The sequence below is a fragment of the Diceros bicornis genome, chromosome 22 (assembly GCF_020826845.1).
Source record: "Diceros bicornis minor isolate mBicDic1 chromosome 22, mDicBic1.mat.cur, whole genome shotgun sequence".
Lineage (NCBI taxonomy): Eukaryota > Metazoa > Chordata > Mammalia > Perissodactyla > Rhinocerotidae > Diceros > Diceros bicornis.
In genome coordinates this window covers 39,736,430-39,752,729 of record NC_080761.1, presented here as the reverse complement: position 1 = coordinate 39,752,729, position 16,300 = coordinate 39,736,430, and the positions used below count along the sequence as shown (strand labels likewise).

Sequence of the window (16,300 nt, the reverse complement as noted above, 5' to 3'; positions counted from 1 at the left end):
CAATAAGATTGTAGACAGAATGTAAAGACTTCTGAATGCCAGATTAAGGAAGATGGACTTGTTCCTGTAGACAACAGGAAATCATTGAAGACCTTGAACAGAGTGTGATAAAATAGAAGCAATGTTCTAAAGGCATGATAGAAAACTTTAAAATTGTTTTAACTCAAAGCAACATGAATTAAATAAATTTAAAACCAGAGTTTATTAAAACCATGAGACAGTATATGGTATATAAGTGGTATCATACAGAGAGTCATATATGGTTAACAATGGTATTCCTCCAATACTCATGAACTTACTTGGTGATGAAAATCCTAACTTATGATTGTGATTTAATGAGGCATAATTTAATTTGTGGTAACTGATTTACAAACAGAATTCATATGTATATTTGCTGATGACACCAAAAAAGTGACCCAAGAATTAAGATTTTTTTTTAATAAGACTAATAGTGAGATAGTGAGATCTTATAACAAAATCAAAATCTCCAAGAGGAGAATTTCAAAACTATGTAGCTAATACAGTGGGATCATGAAGATGGGGAGAATCTTCCATTAGCTGGCCTTGCCTCATGGGAAAAAACTTAACTACACAAAAGATAACAGAGTGCTTTTCTATATGTATGCTACACTTTCATTTCAGTTCAAAATAAAAAAAAAGGCTTGTGAAACCTTTCCTTAATGCTTCTTCTCAGATATATACTTTGTCATGAAAACAAGACCCTCCAAACCACTCCCCTGACATATAATTAGCTCAATATACTTTTTATTTTCTATAAGGGATTATACCTCTACATTATTGTGGATACTTTAAAATAATCCATTTCACTTTATAGCCAAAATCTAAGCAATTTTTATAAAGGAAGGGTTGCCTGTATGACGATAAAGAATTTTGACATAAATTTGTACTTTCCCTTCCAATTACCTTTATACCAGGGAGTATGTCCAATGTCCTTTCCACAGCTGATACCATCAGATATTCTAGGAGGGAAGAGAAAGTAGGAACCTGACAGATTTGAGGAACAACGAAGGGATCAGAGTGGGCCATATAGTGACCTACCTGTGCTGTATTGCTGTTTTCATGACTGAGTTCAGGTTAGAAAAGAAAAAAGCAAAATCTGGAGACAAGAGCTAAGCTGACTAGAGAGATTTGAAGGCTTGGATGAGTGAAGGTCTTCCCAATAGCATACAGAGTCACTTATTTAGTTAAAACATTATTTAACCACTTTCTCTCTTACTTGTATGCTTTATTAATAGTAACTCATTTTTACCCAATCAGCACAAATTAATCTCTTCGGAGGAAAATAATACAAAATGTTATTAAAGAATTTACAGATTTCAAATTATACCTCAATAAAAAATTTTTTTTAATTTACAGGTTTCAAATATTTGAGAATCTCATGAACATTGAGAAAAACTCACAGTTTTGACAAAGAAAAACTCAGTTTCCCTTCCATTGCCCAAGATGCAGGCATGATGATTGTGTACGGTCAGGAGTGAGGACCAACTTACTGGGTGTGCCAAGGGCGTGGTATACCTTTCTTTTGGGTGTCATGTCTTGGGATCTTCCTTCACAGATATAAGGCTCTGGACCTACTCATTCATGGAAGAAAGCTTTATTTTAACGTCTCTTTTCTTGTCTCCTCTTTTCTCTCCCTTCTTTCTTGCTTCCATAAAAATGAAGACTAACTGCTCTCTTTTTTTGTGTTTTCTACTTTGCTCTCTCTGCCATGCAGTTTATGCAGTTATATTCCTATTCAGAAGTTGCCTGTCTTGATCTGATATGACTAGGTGAGCAACTCTAGACACTGAGGCAAATTATCTTTCTCTGAACATATCCATCCTTCCAAGCAGCTGGTGAAAAGGAACTGAGAAAGCCTGGAACAGATGATCTAGACCAGCCTTGCTCTAGGAATTAGGATAAACTCTCTGTTATTTCTTAGTTCTTATTTCAAATATACATCTCCTACTTGCCTATTTTCTTTGATGGCTGATTGGATTTCACTTACTTAATAGCAATAAGACCACTCAGTTGTGGACTTAAAGTAAAGGAAGCAAAGACAGCCTTCCAACCATGTTTAATTCTAGGCTCCACTGCACCAGTAAATCTGGCTAAAAAAGCCTTCAAGGAGGTTAAGCCGATTTTTAATTCTGAAGTGTTTTTTGGCCACAAAGCCTCATGGTAATAGAATGTTTATTTCTCTAGGAGATGTTCAAGGAGGCAAAGGTTTAGGACATTCCAGTCTCATGGTTAAATAACATCTTATTCTCATCCCATTAATAACAGTAGAGTGAGTCAAAAAAAGTTCTCAAGTGAGTAAATTAGGTAATATAACAAATTCATTCATCTGCATTAGTCTAGGCATCCTGAGTTAGATGCCTGAGTTAGGCATCATAACTGTTTGAAGCAGTTTTCAGAGAGGCTCTTTTCTCTACAATTTCTTTCCTCTAATAGTCCAAAAAGTTGGAATGGATCAGAATCTTTTGCAAGATTCTGGCCTATAAAAACATTTAATCATACATCTCCCTATATACTTTAGAGGTATCAATCTTTATGATCCACAAGTAACTTATTATACTTACTATTCTTCAGCTATTTTGTGTTGAAGAAATTAAAGTGAAAAAAGGTTAAGAGGATCTCCAGGGGACAGAAAGGAAGTTATCTCTAGAAATAGGACCCCAAATTCCAAGTCATTTAATTTTCAGGGGCTTAGACTGAAGTACTCGTCTTCTCATATTTTTATTAGTGTTAAGGAACAAGATATTTTATTTACCTTAACAATTTTGGAAATGTATATGTTCTGTGACCCAATGACTAATTTTTTTAAAGAATAAAATTTTTCATATTCAGTGAGTAAATATACTATTTGCTACTCTGGTTGAGACAATAAATTTTACAAGTGAAAACTATATCTGTTTATAGCAGAAAAATTGGAAGGAAAAACTCTGATTTAATATGCAGTTTAAAGTAAAAGTATGTATAACCCAACTCCTTATTTTCCTGGATTAATATTAGCTCATGTCAAATAATTATCATTAAATAGAACAAAAGGTGATAAAATACATATTTAGTACCCCAAAACATGTTAGTCTAGAAATCATAAATGCTGATACAATTTCCATCTATATTTAAATCATACACATGTATATAAACGACATGCAAACGTAGAAAAATTATTAAAACATATAAATGGCTTCATGCTCAGAGGAAGAAAACACACTAGCTTATTTCTATTTCTTTTGGTGGGTGTTTCTCTTGCAGAGGAGCCCTCCACATCATCTGGCAGGCAGTTCTACCGGGTATGAGACTAATGATTTGTCATGGAGCCTCTGGGAAAGTATGACTCACCTCTTTCCTGTGCTCAAAAATGTTTTCAGCTTTCTCTCTTCACCTTTGTCTTCCCTCCTCATTCCCCTCATCCTACCACTGTGGGCAACTGTTTTCATCTTTTTATATAATGAAATGGATACTATCATATAAATCAACTTAACAAATGTGAAAAAGGAGGGGGAAGGGGAAGGCAAGTGAAAAAAAGTGAAGAAGAGAGGAGAAATGAAAGAGAATAGAAGAAACAGAGAAACTCCATTAGAAACAGTAAATTAAGACCTAACTCTTAAAGAAGTAAGCTTAGTAAGAACTGGAAATAAATTATTAATGTAATATTTTTTTATTCAACTCATCTGAGTCTTACAGCTAAACCCCAATTATTACTTGAAAATAATAAAATTAATTCATCTGAAAAATCTTAATTTTTAAGTAAACAATCCCATCTCATTGTTGTACGGCCTATTAGATTATTCAAATTTATTGGGAAAAAATCTAGAAAAAATACATACGGAAGAGGAATAAAAACAAGTATTAAGTAAAATGCTCTAGGATTAGAACAAATAATTTGATGTAAATAAACAGTGGAAATCTGAACAACAGCAAACTATTTATTTATGATAAACAAAGCAGTGTAATCATTCCCAACTTTAAAAATCCTGAACTCCACAACAAATACATTTTCGGGGGGGTGGGGACGACAGGACCAAACAGGTCTAATAAAAAATCTGCAGAAAGTCAAAGAGTTAAAAACTGCAATGCTTTAGCAAAATAAAAGAAACCAAATTTGTACAATCAAGAGAAACAGCAGCTGAAGAATAATGATGGGGGCTCTCTTCACAGAGGATGGTAACATGCTAGGCTCCCTTTTCACCAAAAAGGACACAATGGAATCTTTTGAATAACATTTAACTTAGATATCAAGATAAATTTCCCAACTTTAAAAGTTATTGAGCACTGAAAGAACTTTGATGAGAATGAATAATGCAATTTTATAGAATCTATTTACAGCCTCCTTTAAGAATAAGACTACATTATTCCACATATAACTGAACTATACTGTGGGCTTTATAATAAAGTTTAAGATTGTAGGTTCTGGACTCAAGATTACCTAGATTTGAATTCTACCACCTGGTAGCTGTTTGACTTTAGACAATACTCTAAGCCTCAGTGGCTTGAGCAATAAAATAATAAGGAATGTTGATATGAGGCTTAAATAGTAAGGCAACAGCCCTTTTCTCAGTGGTTGATATACAATAAGCTCAATAAATGTTAACCATTATTATATGGTTGCTGGAAGTGACTTACACTTGTACTTTAGTTTACATAATATATTTCTAAAATAATGTGTGTAAAGGGAAACACAGCTCATAGTACAATTTTATAATCTTTATCTTTATTATGATTGTGCCCCAATTGGAGGCCTTCCACTTGTATTTTTAGTTTCTCCACATTTTTATACCACTCCAGAACCATTTACTCACTTAAATAGTTAAAAATTAAATGGACTAGAATAATATTTAAGTTAAGATAGAAATACATGCCTGTAAAGTTTAAAAATACTCTAATAATTCAAATAAACATGTATGATTTTTAAACTGCATTATCCAAAGTGGAATATCATTGTACACAACTCCTTAAGGTTCAATAATTTAACATTTACTGGCCATTTCTCATGTGGTAGGCAGGTCCCCTTCAAACTCCATGATCCTCTGTGCATTCTCATTGTTTAATAACTTAAACAGGACTATCTTTATGTATGAGCCGATTAAGAGTGAACTGCACACCATTAATATGATGTTACTAGCTTTTTCATAAAAGGAACTGTTTCCTGGTTGTGAGTGTGTGTGTGAGTGTGAGTGTGTACAGATTCAATATTCTCTAATGAATACTAATAGTCTGAACCGGAAAATTAGAAAGGGATGTTTATTGCAGCTTTATTTACAATAGTGAAAAATTTAAACAGCATATATGATCAATATTTGAAAAATAGTTAAATTATATTATTATTTCCAAAATAGTTATATGTCATGATATTGTTTTAATATAACGTGAAGTGAAAGATATTAGCATATCTGCAGATATGTTAAAATGCATTTAAAAAAACTGAAAGGAAATATTCAAAACATTAACAGTATTTGTCTCTGGGAGATGGAATTATAAAAGTTTTTCTTCTGTGTTTTTATGGATAACTATTTACACATAGACTACCAACGGAAAATTAGTTGTAATGTCTACTAACTGCAGGCAAAATTTACAAAGTATAAATAAATAATCAAGGACTTCTGAATTGACTCTAGTTGAGCACACTATTGAAAACCTTAGGACAACTACAAGGATCTAAAATAACTTCCATTAAATTGAAATTAAAATACTACAGTGAGAATTACAATTTCAGAATGAGTAACAAGTTAAAAATCAGTCAAGTCTCCCCTACCCCACTCCTGAGAGGTAACTTTTGAGGAATAAATAAAAACAAAAGGGAATTCAAACTGGAAAAAATGAGAGGACAAAAAATTGACTAAACCCGAGGGAAAGTAAGCCAGTTCTTTAAAATGGCAGATCTCAGTTTGCTCTTTATTTTTTTCTTCCTCCATACTATTCATAAGCACCACATATTCCCATCACATCTCTCGTTATCTATAACGATTCTTGGAGGGGACAGTCATAATCCCAAGGGAAGGTGTGTGAGGTTTCAAAAACTATCCCTGATCCAAGTTCAGGTTATGACAAGTTCTCCAGATAGGAGTGTATAAGCTCTACGTCTCCAAATTTAGGAAAGGCACTGACTAGGGAATTTATAGCTTGAACTAGAGTTCACATAGAAGAGTTATGAGAAACTAATTTGTCTCATTGATGTCTTCGCATCTTCTCAGAATAAACATCACTGACATCACTTCATCACGGAGAGCCTTTTTTACCCCTAACCTAGGAACAGACCCCAGCTATGTTCCCATACTTCCCTCTACTTCTACTATTACAACATACATCATTCTTACTTCTCCTATTTAATGTCTATTACCAACCAGATTTTAAGCTGTAAGAGGCGAAGAATAAAGGCAGTAAAAAGGTTATCTACGCAGATAACTGGAGGAAAAGCTTTGAGGTTGATGACTACCCGGTATCTTTAAGGGAAAAAACAAAGTCAAGTGTGGCTGAAGTGGAGAGATCAAGGAGAAGAGAAGGCAAAAATGAGATCTGAGAGGTAATAAGGAGCCAGATCATGTAGGGTCTCACAGGTTGTAGTAAGAACTTAGGCTTTTACTTTTAATGAGACAGGAAATGAAGGGAGGGAGTTGAAGAGAGGAGTGACTTCATTTGACTTACTAAGTTTTAGCAAGAACATCCTGGGATCTGTATTGAGAATGGACTCAAAGGAGGTAAGGTCAGGAACCAAGAAACAAAGTGGGAAACTACTGCAATAATACAGGTAATACATGATAGTGGTCTGCACAGAATGGTGACGGCAGGGGTGTGGAAAGCGGTAGAATTCTGGACATGGGTTGAAGGCAGAGCAGACAATACTTTAGTTTTGAACATGTGAAGTTGGAGATGCTCATCAGGCATCCAAGTTAAGAGTTGTTAAGTAGGCAATTAGATATACTCTTTTCTAGAGTTCATGGAAGAGATCCTGAGTAAATAATCAAATTTGGGAGTGATCAGAGAATGGACAGTTCTATTTTGAAAGCCTAGGTGAATGGATAAAATCACCTAGGGTGTGAATTTATACAGAGAGAAAAAAAAAAGTTCCTAAGATTTTAGCCTGGGACATTTTAACATTTAGAGGACAGGGAGACTGGGAAAAACCAGAAAGAAAGGGAAAAGGTACAGCTAGAAACTGAAGGAAGAAAACCACACAACTGTGGTGTGCTGCAAGCCAGCAGGGGAAAAAAAGGTGTTTCAAGGGATAGAGAGTCATCAACTGTGACAAGTGTTGCTGATAAGTAAGGTAAGATAAGGATTGCTATATGATCATTGAATTGAGCAATGTGGGTATCACAAGTGATCTGAGAAGAGAAATTTTAGCAGAGTAAAAGGGGCAAAAACTTTACTGTAGGTTCAAAAGAGAATGGGAGACGAGAACTTGGAGACAAGTTAAGATAACTCTTTCAAGGAATATTCCTCGAAAAGGAAAAGGAAGGGAAGGCAGGAAAGGAAAGAAACATGGTGGGGTCAATACAGGCATTCGTTGTTGTTTATTTGTTTTGCTCACCCTCCCAGATCAGAGACATAACAGCATGTTTGTATTCGGTTAGGAATGATCCAGGAGGGAGACTGATGCTGTAGAAGAAATGAGAAACACCTCCTTCTGTAGACAAATTTATAACAACAAAAAGTTGGGGAGAGAGATCTTAATCATCATCAAATTAGATTGTGGTAAATCCACACTATACTTTATATGTTCCTGTTGGAGGACGAGGAGTAGGGGGAGGAGAGCAAGAGCTATATGTTCTGTCACGGAAATATATTCAGGGCATATTATACGAAAAGAACAAGTTAAAGAACAGTAAATACAGTATAAACTAATATTAAAATTGTAAGATGCATAGATTTGTGCTATGTGTGTATGTACACACACACACACACACACACACGAGTATCTAATGCATGGAAAAGGTCTGGAATGACTACTCAGATGATTACCCCTAGTGTAGGGAATGAAATGAACTGGCGCGAGTGGAAGGGAACTCAAATCTGCTACGCTAGCACTCTTAGTACTTCTATTGTATTTCAATATTTTACATAATGTATTCATGTAATTTTTGTATAATTAAAAAAAGAAAATAATTTTAAAATATTTTCTTCTAGAGGAACTCTAGGATATACTCTCACATGTTAAGAGAGTTTATTTCTGGGGCAGGGGTCTCAGAGAGGGGGCAGAGGACTTTATTTTTTGTTTCAGATACTTCTGTATTATTTGAAAATTTATCACAAGCATGTATTACTTTGGTAATAATCATTTTAAATGCAAATGTTTAAGTATTCCATTGTTTGAAATGATATCGAATCTATAAAAGTTCTCAGGTAGGTTATAAAAAAGATGGTAGCTCTCTGCAGAGGCTGCAGGAGAATCAACCAAAAAAAAAAGAATTAAGGGGCTAAACATTTTGTCTTAAATTTTAAGTTAAGCAAGACTAAAAAAGGAATCTTAGAACACAAGATTGAAAAAGGAAATAGCGAAGCAAATACTGTCTTTTTCTTCCTCCTTATCAAGTTCTTTCTTGCTAACTGAGAGGAGAAACAGAAAAAGAAGCATTAGCACATGAGAAAAAAGGGTTATGAACTTTAATAACAAGCAGCCCTAAAGACATATTTGAATATAATGGTAAGGAAATTTTAAACAAAAATTAAGGAAGAGTGAGAAATGTTTGAGTTAAATACACAAGTGAAAAAGAAAAAAAAAAATTAAAGCTACTAATAAGGTCCAATTTTTCCAGTCATTTTAGCAATGGAGCCACCATACAAAACAAAATGGTGGAGTTGCTCTATTCCAAGTGGAGAGGATAGGCGCTGACCCTGTGCTTGGTATCACCCAAGTCCCGAGGGAAGCTCAAAGGGAACACAGACTACAGACTGAAGACCACTGCTCCAAAGCATCATTTAAAAACATATGCTTAAAGGTTAATAGTTATTTACTTCATGTTAATTATAGACATTGGGTTTTCCTGTTGCTTTTTTAGAAGAAGAGTGGGTTTAAACAGAAAAAATCCCCAAATAACATATATTGCACTACTTAACCTCTCTAAGCCTTGGCTGCCTCAACTATTAAAAGGAAATAATATCAATCTCATGGGGTTGACCTATATAGAAACTAAATTATTTCTATAAATAACTTAGTACATTACACAAAACATAAAGAATTCAATAAAGGTTTTGTTTTTTTTTTAATTAGTAGTTATAATTATTGCTGCTGAGTCAGTCAGCATACCTAAATAGCTGGGTAAGACTTCTTGAGGGGCTCCTAAAACAACTATAAAGTAAAATGACTACTTAAAAGAAACACACAAAATAAAGAGAGAAAAATCCTTGGATAATATTGATCCTGAAGACCTCATCAGCATACTCATTTGTGTTTGTGCAGATTTTCCAATAAAATAAGGCACAGATTCTATGATGAAAGACTGCTTTAGGTCATAAACTAGAATCACGCTTGATGAATATATATAATTTCTTGTAATAGAAGGCTGAGAAATTCCATTCCCCAAATCCTTTCTGGTTTGAGGGGCTATAGTCCTAGTATGTTTCATAGTAGATATCAAAACTCCAATTTTTAAAAATAATATCCTACAGAATAAACCTGCATCTATATTTTAAATATTTCAGCTTTAACAGCCATAAAGAAAACTCAAAAAATTTTAAATAGTACCAAATGGAATCATATTTCATTTTGAATTTTGAAGAAACATATATAAAAAGGAGTAATAAAGAAATGTTCAAATTTGAAAAAATTTGAATTCTATGTATTTTTTATAAGTTCACACACATAAATTTACATTTTTATGACAGAATAAAAGCATACTTTTTGATATGATATACTTTCAGCTGTGTGAACATCTTCCTGATTCCTCAGTACTTTCTGCGTGTCCATATTCAGAACCTGAAGCTGCTGGATCAGCTCTGCTTGCTGCGCTGTATGTGCACTGTTCTGTTTGTAAAGGTTCTGCAGCTCCTGCAATTCCTTCCTGTGCAAAGCAAGCAATAAATAGAGAGAAGCATGAATAAGGATCATCTCAGTTAAATAATTATGTTCATCTAAGGCTATAGATCAGCTTCCAATTTTTTCACCTATAATTTTTTACTACAGGCAAACATATTAATAAAAGAAATAACATAGAAAGTATTTAATATTTATCACATACACCTAGAAAGTATTGATAGAACTACTATGACTTTCAAAGCCAAATACTTATCAATTTTCTTTTATAGCTTGATAGTAATAAAAACCCTAGATATACAGACATAATACCACCTTCTTATTGAAATTAAGTTATACTTCCAGATCCAAGAATTGATAAGTACTGATGCCAACCGTAGTTATCAAACAGTTTTGAATACAGGGTAATTCAACCTTTCATTTTATTTTATACAGAACTTTAACTGTATTAAAAGAATCCCAAAAGGCAAATTAAGTTTTCAAACCAAAGTTCCTTAAAGAACCACTAGTGTGCAACCTCAAGAGCCTGGGCTGGGATTTCTGTGACTCCTCTAATTCAGCTTGAAGGAAATGATGAGGCAAAAAAAGTCAGATGGAAGAAGAGAAACACAAGGTGAAACCAGTCCTTCCAACTTACCAGGGTGAAATTGGTAAGTAGGAGGATAAATGAACCGTTGGTGATAGTAACGATGGCACTAAAGGTCCAGGAAAAGCAGACCTCTGTGACACAGGTTTCCAGATTCCTGTGGTAGTGAATCCTGTGTGACACAGATCATATAAAACTGGAAAATATTTTGTGTATTCAATTTGAGGAGAAAAATATTTATAGAGATATATTTAACAGAAATACACTCTATAGCATATATTTTGTATATACTATATAGTATATATTTTTATGAAACTTTTTCTTTACCTATAACCTCAAACTGCTGATTCATTCACATAAGATAAATCTTAAAAAAGGAACAAAAAAGATATGCAGACAGTTGTTGAAGATGGATGAATATTAATATCGCAGAAATGAGCTCTGCTTTTCAGAGGTTTAGAACATTAATGTTCTCCAACTACAACAACAACCTCCACACCCACACACACATACATATACATACACCAGCTGTATGTACATGTTTCAGGCTGCTATAACAAAATACCATAGACTGGGTAGTTTACAAACAACACAAATTTATTTCTCATAGTTCTGGAGGCCAGAAGTCAGAGATCAGAGTGCCAGCACAGTTGAGTGGGGCCCCTCTTCAGGGTCATAGACATCTTGTTGTAGCCTTAAATGGCAGGAGTCACAAGGGAGCTCTGGGAGGTTTCTTTCATAAAAACACTGATTCCATTCATGAGGGCTCTCCTCTCATGACCTACGCACCTCCCAAAGGGCCCATCTCCTAATGCCATCACATTAGGCATTAGGATTTCAACATATGAATTTTGGGTAAACACTAACATTCAGACAGTAGCACCATCTTTTTGTAACTATCCAAAAAACTGAAAGCTGCAGAAAATAACAGTCCAAAAACGGGGGAGGGGAGAGAAGAGAATCAATAATGGCACAATGCCTCCAGGAAATGTAATACTCAGCAGAAGAGGGGAGAAGAGACTGACAGTAATAATGCTTGCTGAGTATTACCATTTTTTCAAGAATAACATTAGCAAGAATTATCAAAGAAGAGAGGCAATAGATATAGGATAAAATTCCATCAGAGTATATAGTCAAGAAGTATGTTAGCCAGGAGACCTAAGCAAACGCTGCATTTAGAAAGGAGACACGATGAAGATAAAACATATCATCTTTCAATACAATGTAAAACATAGTAAATTTATTTCTCTTCCAATGCTAGAAGACATTTGTTATTTCTTAAAGAGAGGGTCTGAATCAGTAGTTGGCTTGCATTTAAGGGTCACGAGGAACAAAATATACACACCTTTAATCAGAAGAAACATACTCAAGAGTAGAGAGATGCTCATACTATGTGGCACTTGGGGATTAAAATCAACTAAGGAAAGAGCATATTCTTGTCTCTCATCTCTTGCTCTTTTCTGCCATACTCTCAGTAAGTGAAATGGAAGCATAATCTTACACTACATAGATATGTTTCTTTCTCTGTGTTTCCCACACCACCTTCTGAAGCGTAGATGGAATGAAATGTACACCAATGTTTCAAATATGAAATATGGAACTTGATCAGTATCAAAGTAAGCAACAAACAGGGCTTACAAAACACACACAGCTGGACCAGTGGAAAACACTGAATTAGTCTAGATCTTTTCTCATTTGAAAACAAGTAAAGAAAAACAAATAGGACTTACTAAAAGGGGGAAGTACTTAGAATTAAGAAAAAAGAAATTTTATTGTGCATACCTAGAGAAAAAGTATACCTCTGAGTAGGAGTTATTGAAGGAATTAGAAGGAAGGTCTAGAAAAATATGAAAAAGAAACCATCACATCTCTCTGAATTATCAACAGAAAGCCAAGATATGGAGATGATCTTAATAAAATTGCTGTGAAGACAGGGACTTTTTTGTTCACTACTATAAACAGAGCACCTAGGACAGTTCCTGTCCCTTATTAAATATTTGTTATCATATTAGACACATCTTATGTAACTTTTCAGATTCAGCCTCACCTCCCTCCTAGACACTCAGTCCCTTGCTCTGCCTCAGCCTATTAACTACCACTTCAGCCTATGAAATTTATACACCTCATGTGGCTCCACCACTTGAGGTCAACCAACTGCATGCTTAGCACATTTGTCTCCTTGTACCACTTCCAGAGTAGGATAAAATGCTACAACACAGGCATGGCATAAGCAGCAAACTTTGACCAATGGTAGCAAAAACACAAGAAGAAACCAGACAGATAAATTTTCTTCTTTTTCCATCTGATGGATTGCTCTAGGGCATGGTTTCTCTCTATAGCCTGTCTAGAATCAACCTGAGTGGCTAATTCAGTGCACCTGCTGTCTTTTTCATGGTTCATCATGAAGCAGAGGTCAGCAAAATAATGCATTTCCTTGAATTACTTTTTATCCTTCCCTGCCTCAGATTCTTCTTTTCCCACTTGCTTTGGAATTGAATCCCCTAAGTAAGTATTCAGTACTTAATCCTTCACTCAGGCTGTTTTCTAAGATATATTGGATAAGACAGTTGTTGAATAGACGAAATTAAAAGGCTAACATAAAGAAAGATTGTGAGGGGCCGGCCCAGTGGCGTAGCGGTTAAGTGTATGTGCTCTGCTTTGGCGGCCCGGGGTTTGCAGGTTCAGATCCCGGGCGCACACCAACGCACCACTTGTCAAGCCATGCTGTGGCGTCATCCCATATAAAGTAGAGGAAGATGGGCACGGATGTTAGCCCAGGGCCAACCTTCCTCAGCAAAAAAGAGGAGGACTGGCATGGATGTTAGCTTAGGGCTGGTCTTCCTCACACACACACACAAAAAAGGATTGAAAGATGTCATTACAGCAATAAAATTCATAATGAAAGCAGTTATAAGGAAAATCAAAGCTATGGAAAATAAAATTAATTGATAGGTTCAAATTTGAGAAGTTCTCTAGACACAGATGAAAAGGAATAAACGAAAGTGTGGGTTGAGCTGAGAGGATGCTGAGAACCAACAATGCTTCTTCCCATCTCAAGAAGAATGTTAAGTTCTGTTAAAAAATATTGTATTGCTGAAAGATACATCCAATGATCTTTCAGTTACATTGATGCTATCTAAGGGATTGAGTGGGCCATGGGATAAATTAGGAACATCCCTCTAGAGATCAAGTTTGATAGCAAAGATTGACAGAGGGTTTCAGACAGCTTCTCTATGTTATTCTTCAGTTTAACAAATCTTGACTTACAAAAACAAAGATTTATTGCTTGCTCACATTACATGTGGCTTTCCTCTATTCTAAGATCCAAACTGGAGCAGCAGATTGTATTAGGAATATGCCACTACGGTGGGAGAGAGTGAAAAGCAAAGGCAAATCAGGCAATGACTCTTTTAAAACATTTGCCAGGACATGGCATATGTCACTTTCACTCTCGTTCCATAGGCCAAGATAAGTCATGTGGCTAAATCTGATGCCAGTGGGGAGAAAGCATACTCTAGCAATGGGGAAGGCCTGGTAAAAATGGGCCCTTGAGATGAATCAAAATAAAGTACAGGAATGAATACAGCAAGAGAAAAACATTTTTAAAAAACAAGTAAAAAGTTGAGTGATGAGCACTGAAGCAATATACAGAACTAAGCCTAACCATCTTTGGGCACTGTGGTTATACAAGAGGAGACAAATGTCATAAATCTTGAGATGCAAAGTGAGAAAGAGTTAAAATGATTGAATGTATGTCCTATTTTCCAAAGTATACACAGCAAGGTATCAAAACCAACTAAAGATGAAATGTAGTTTTTTAAAAAACAACATAATGACATCAATCTCCAAAGTTTTCTATGCCATTTGTTTCTTAGCTTTAAAGAGAGAAAAGTTAGTGGTTTTTACAGAGAAGAAATAATTATCCGAGATTTAATAATTTCCTCAATTTCACATCAGTGTCTTATTTTTCCATTATATCACAAAAACTAAAGTTATTCCTTATTAAAAGAACACGTTCAATATAGTCCCTTTTATCTAAAAACTCCTGTCTACCTAATTTTCAATCTAGAAATATGGATTGAGAAAAAGCTAGAATGATTCTCACAAAATTTTAATAGCTATTATTTCTTTATGGTTGTATGTTAAGTGTAATTTTTTTTCTCTTCTTTGTAGTTTTCTGTACTGTGTGTATTTTTCTATAATTCACATGCATAATTGTACCAAAATAATTATGTTCTTATTTTATCATATAAATATAAACAAAAATAAAGAATAGCAGTATTAATTTCAGAGGAATTAGAACTCAAGGCAAAAAATTTACACAGAAAAAAGTAAAAAGTACAATTCACAGTAATAACAAAAGAATTATGAACATTTTACCTATCAAATCATAGCACATCAAAATATGCAAAGTAAAAACCATAAGCAATAAAAGGAAAATCAGTTGGAAACTACATGAGAAGGAAAAATTCCATTTAAAATACTAACAAAAAACATGATATAGCTAGGAATAAATTTAACAAATACCAAAACCCATATGAGAAACAACTTAAAACATTTTGTAAAGACATAAAGATACCAAAACAAATGGAATAGAATACCATACTTTGAGATAGGAAGACTGACATCATAATGATGCCAATTCTCCTTAGGTTTACTTGTAAATTTGATCCTCCAATAAAATTCCAAACAAGAAATAGACGTGTGTACTCTAAAGTATATATTGAAAAATTAATAAGCAATAAATGCCCAGGAAAGCTCTGAAAAAGAGCAATAATTGAGAATGCACCACACCTTCTCTTACCCAATCTTCATCACCTCTGCCCTACTCTCTAGTACTCTAGCCTACTTTCTAGCCTAAGAGGTCAACCTCTGCAGACTGTATTACCTGGCTCCTTGTCCTCCGGGTCTGAGTGAATTTGATAAGCTGGAAGTGCTGGCTGGTGATTAGAGGGTAAAAGAGAAAAAGGTCAAGGTATTTCTTTCTCTAGCTCCCTCTCTGCGGAGCCACAGTTGGCAGTGTCTCTGTTTCTCTGTCTAAGGATACTTCTATTAGCCAGCGTCTCTTCCAGCGCTAGACTTCTCACAGAGATCTAGTAACAGCTTCTCTCCTTGCCCTTTCTGGTCTAGGGTAGTAATGGTTTCCTGTTGTTGATAATCTGTATTATCCTGAATTTCAAAATCTATTTGGAGAGAGTGACATTTTTATCATATTGAGTCTTCCAAATCATGAACTTTGTACATCCCTGCACATATCCAACCTTTTTTTCCTCAATAATATTTTATAGTTCTCTGTACAGAGGTAACACACGTTTCATTATATTTACTCCTTATATTTTCAGTCATATTGTAAATTATATTATTATTAAGTCCATTTCCTAATTTTTTTTGCTAGTATGAAAAGTGCTATTGAATTTTATACACTGACCTTGTATCTGCCAAGTATGCTAAACCCACTTATTAATTTAAACGTTTCTATAAATTATTGTGAGTTTTCTACGTGAATTAATCATACTATAGGCAAATAATTAGGTCTTTTACCTTCATTTCCAGCTCTTATAATTTTAATTCTTTAATTTTTATTCTTGCCTTACTACATACTTGATATTTCTGACTATGTGCTAGACATTAGTTAGCAAAACTGTAGACATAATTTGAGGACAGAACCGTTTTATCATCCTCCAGAGATAATTTACACTTGCTTCTGCTAAGTGCCTGGGAACACCAGCAATCCA

The 16,300-nt window shown here is 34.6% G+C and overlaps 1 protein-coding gene across 7 annotated transcripts in view; it reads right to left on the bottom strand.

The window, feature by feature from the left end:
* The window catches only part of CNTLN (centlein), a 330,124-nt gene that overhangs the window by 218,247 nt on the left and 95,577 nt on the right, over positions 1-16,300 (bottom strand). For all 7 annotated transcript variants that reach the window (XM_058565850.1, XM_058565854.1, XM_058565855.1 and 4 more), the window contains one exon: positions 9,845-10,003. In XM_058565850.1, coding sequence (XP_058421833.1) covers positions 9,845-10,003 — 159 coding nt within the window. The remainder of the gene's footprint in view (positions 1-9,844; positions 10,004-16,300) is intronic.